Below are 3,395 nucleotides of genomic sequence, written 5' to 3'. Positions count from 1 at the left end.
TTTGCAACCATTGCACACCAAAGTCCCCATGGAGAAAAGGGACTTGGTCGGCTTAATTAGCTGCATAAAAAGAAATCCCTAAAATACTGCTGGACAGTGGTGCTTTTTAATCACTTGGGAGGCAAAGGCAGGCAGATCTCAGAGTTCAAGATCAGCCTGTCTACACTGAGTTCCAGGACACCCAGGGCTACACAGAGAAACCCTGTCTCAAAACCCCATAAAACAGCAGCTTACCTGTCAGCCCCAGCACAAGACAACATCTTGTTGATACGGATGACATGGAAAGGGTGGAGCCTCACTCGGATATGAAAGCCATCCTTGCCACAACTCTTTACCATGTATTTGTTGGCACAAATACGGGCAGCCTCCAATGCTGAATGGGGAAACAGCAGTGAAACAGGGTGCCAGAGGCAAGACTGGGGAGTCATTGAGTAAATTACAATACATAATCATATAAAGAGTATACAGGAAGAAATGCCAATTAAGAAAATGGGGGCTGTCTTACCTTCAGAAGAGAGTTGTTCATATTCATCCGACACCATGTGGCCACAAAGTGGGAATTCATCAACTTTCGCTTTCTTTCGTCCCAAATCAAAGATGCGGATCTTAGCATCTGAAAAACAAACACGTGGTTTAAGTGCCCAAGAAGTGGGAACTATACAAACACTGATCCACTTCGCAGTTTGTCAGTACTTACCAGGGACACCCCGGCAGAAACGAGACTTTGGGTATGGCTTGTTCTTACAATACCGGTAACTACAGGAGGAAGGAAACTCAGGTGTGATTAAGGGTGATAACAAGACTAGACCAGGTATGAATTCAGTTTCCATGAAAGGTAACTGATTCTAAGGCAACTTGTTACTTGTTAAGCAGATTTCACAGAATTAAAAATATCACCCTCTAACCAGAGTAGGATGATATATCAGAATTTTCATAGCATGTGATAGAAGACCCGCCTTAGCCACGTGAGAATATGGCGCCCTCTTTAGGACACGCGTCTAGGTGGCGCCTACAGACCGGCCAGCCCTTGGTGTCCGGTTAAAAACTACAAAGCTCAAGGCCTGGAAATAAAGATGGACACAAAAGTCATCAAAAAGGCATGGTAGGCTTTGTGAAAAGGCTCATTTGCGAGGCAGAGGACTGCATGCATACGCACATGCTTCTAGTTCTACCCAAGCGCTTTAATTAGTCTTGGGTAAAGCCACCCACAGCGTCAACAAGACAAAGCTCCCAGTAAAGTATTAAAGAGAACCCGGAATCAGTCTTTACTTCGGGGTCGCTAAGTGGCGGAGAGTCCACCCACAAAATAATGTCTTTCGAAACAAATGCAATTTTTCCTCCGTTTTCACAGTAGGGAAATTGCATGTGTTCAGCACTCACCACCGGGCGGGGCGGCGACCCATGATGACAATAGGATTGTCGGTGGCTGTAATGAAGCAGTCAAAGTAAGAATACAGACACAGAGTAAGTGTAAAAAAATCCCAAAGAAAAATTATGAGATCACCATAATACACCAAGGAACTGAACACACTCACCGCGCCAGAGGAAAAGAGACGCTCCCACGCCTGCGCATGCCTTATATAGGCGGCCTATCTTCCAGTATAAGAACCATAGAGTCACAACCAGGGAGTGGTGTCGACGCTCTATCAGACACTAAGATCATAGATGCAGCGCTGCTCCGCGCATGTGTACCAGGCGGGACCGAAACAAGCACAGAGCGTATTGGTGACTGGATACCGGAATAGGGAACTGTGTGCTGGCGAATGGGGTTTCGACACATAGGCAAGAGAAATCAGCTTCCGCCTGGCCATATTGGGCGGAGAGCCATTGACAGGCTTTGCTATAACGAATGACTGCTGATATTCTAAGACTTGAAAAGAGGAGTCTTTCTCAGTGGAAGTGGACGGTCACGGAGGTGTTCCCTTGCTTACAGGGCTCTATAGTACTGGTTCATGCCTTCCTTACGGCTGCAGATAATGGCGCGAAAGCTCCATGGTAGGGACTTGGGAGTTCCTTTGTCACCCGGGAGGTTGGAGACCCACCCACAAAGCTCATGCCTAAGAGCCAACAAAGAGCACCATGATGGGCACTTGATTGCTTTCAAAAGACAAGTTAAAATCTTCCTTAGGCACTCACAGTCCTCCTCGCTAGTTGGGCCCGCCCCACTCTAATTCTGGGGAAAAGACGATGGCGATACCACTACTTCCTGCTAGCCAGAGGAGGGTTACAATACCTTGGGCCACACCCTAGTAGGAGAGTCGGAGCCCCTTTGCTCCAGATTCCAAAAGAAAAACATGGTGTAGCACAACCCTTCTTTTCACTATGAAGAATTCAAAATGTACATCTGGGTGTGTCTAGGAGGATTGGCAGCTAACCACTAACTACTCTCCCATATAAGGTTACAATCTAAGGAGACACCAGAAAGGGAACAGTATTCTGATCTAGGAGCACGTGTCTGAGCATCAGACAGTCACTCAGACTCTATGAATTTGTGGCTCTAGTGTCACTTTAGGGAGACATGATAGGGACAGCACTGTAGAGAAAGCCATTTGCTTTTCTATAAGTATAGGGACCTTTCCTCCCTACATTTCCCATGGTGCAGCTCCCTGGGTACATGAGCCCAGCTTGTTCCAACACGTTTAAGACTCCCAGCCACAACCCAGAGCTACTAGATTGCTTCTGCCAACTTGCTTCCCTGTGACACTTATTCAGTTCCTGTAGGCTTCTGTACAGTAGTAGTCTATCCTCACACATTGCTATCTATCCCCCGAAGACAGCTCTGTCAGGCCATTCCTCTCACCCTTGATTGGTTTTTGTGCAGTTGTAGAGGTGGCTGTTTCGTTAGCTGAAGAGAGATAAATGAGAATCTAATTTTTGGGGTTTTGGTTTTTGGTGACCTTGGCTGGCCTGACCAGAATGACATCAGACTCACAGACAGGGACCAGATTCTGCCTCCACAATGCTAAAATTAAAGGCGTGTGCCACCACACCGTGCCTGGACTTAGTATCTTACTGCTGTAGGAAGAGATGTTCTCTCAGTTAACAAACAGATAATCAAGCTTTTTCCTTTTCCCTTGTCACTCTTCTGCAACTTGATCTGGGCTTTCCTTGGCTTAGGTTCACTCAGGATGGACTGCCCTCAGCTGTTTTCCAACTGCTGTGTTGCAGGTAACACCAAGGTTAGTGCTGTCCACATGAATGGCACTTCTAGTCTCTGAAATTTTATGTTTTAGATTTATTTTAAACATTTAAACATAGTCTATATATTTTGAACACTTTTTCAATTAAACATTTTTTTGTTGTTGTTGTTTTGTTTTGTTTTTTTCTTTTTTCGAGACAGGGTTTCTCTGTATAGCCCTGGCTGTCCTGGAGCTTACTCTGTAGACCAGGCTGGC

The 3,395-nt window shown here is 45.9% G+C and overlaps 1 protein-coding gene and 1 pseudogene across 1 annotated transcript in view; both read right to left on the bottom strand.

Annotated features, from left to right (window-relative positions):
- LOC116096083 lies at positions 1 to 66 on the bottom strand (annotated as a pseudogene).
- The window catches only part of Rpl10 (ribosomal protein L10), a 2,192-nt gene extending 578 nt beyond the window's left edge, over positions 1 to 1,614 (bottom strand). The window contains 5 exon segments of the mRNA XM_031364578.1: positions 144 to 373; positions 506 to 613; positions 698 to 756; positions 1,381 to 1,426; positions 1,536 to 1,614. Coding sequence (XP_031220438.1) covers positions 144 to 373; positions 506 to 613; positions 698 to 756; positions 1,381 to 1,403 — 420 coding nt within the window. The 5' untranslated portion in view covers positions 1,404 to 1,426; positions 1,536 to 1,614.
- Positions 1,615 to 3,395: the final 1,781 nt, after the last annotated feature.

This window comes from Mastomys coucha, chromosome X (assembly GCF_008632895.1).
Source record: "Mastomys coucha isolate ucsf_1 chromosome X, UCSF_Mcou_1, whole genome shotgun sequence".
NCBI classification, from domain to species: domain Eukaryota; kingdom Metazoa; phylum Chordata; class Mammalia; order Rodentia; family Muridae; genus Mastomys; species Mastomys coucha.
The sequence above is the reverse complement of the archived record's forward strand: the minus strand, read 5'-3'. Positions and strand labels throughout refer to the sequence as shown.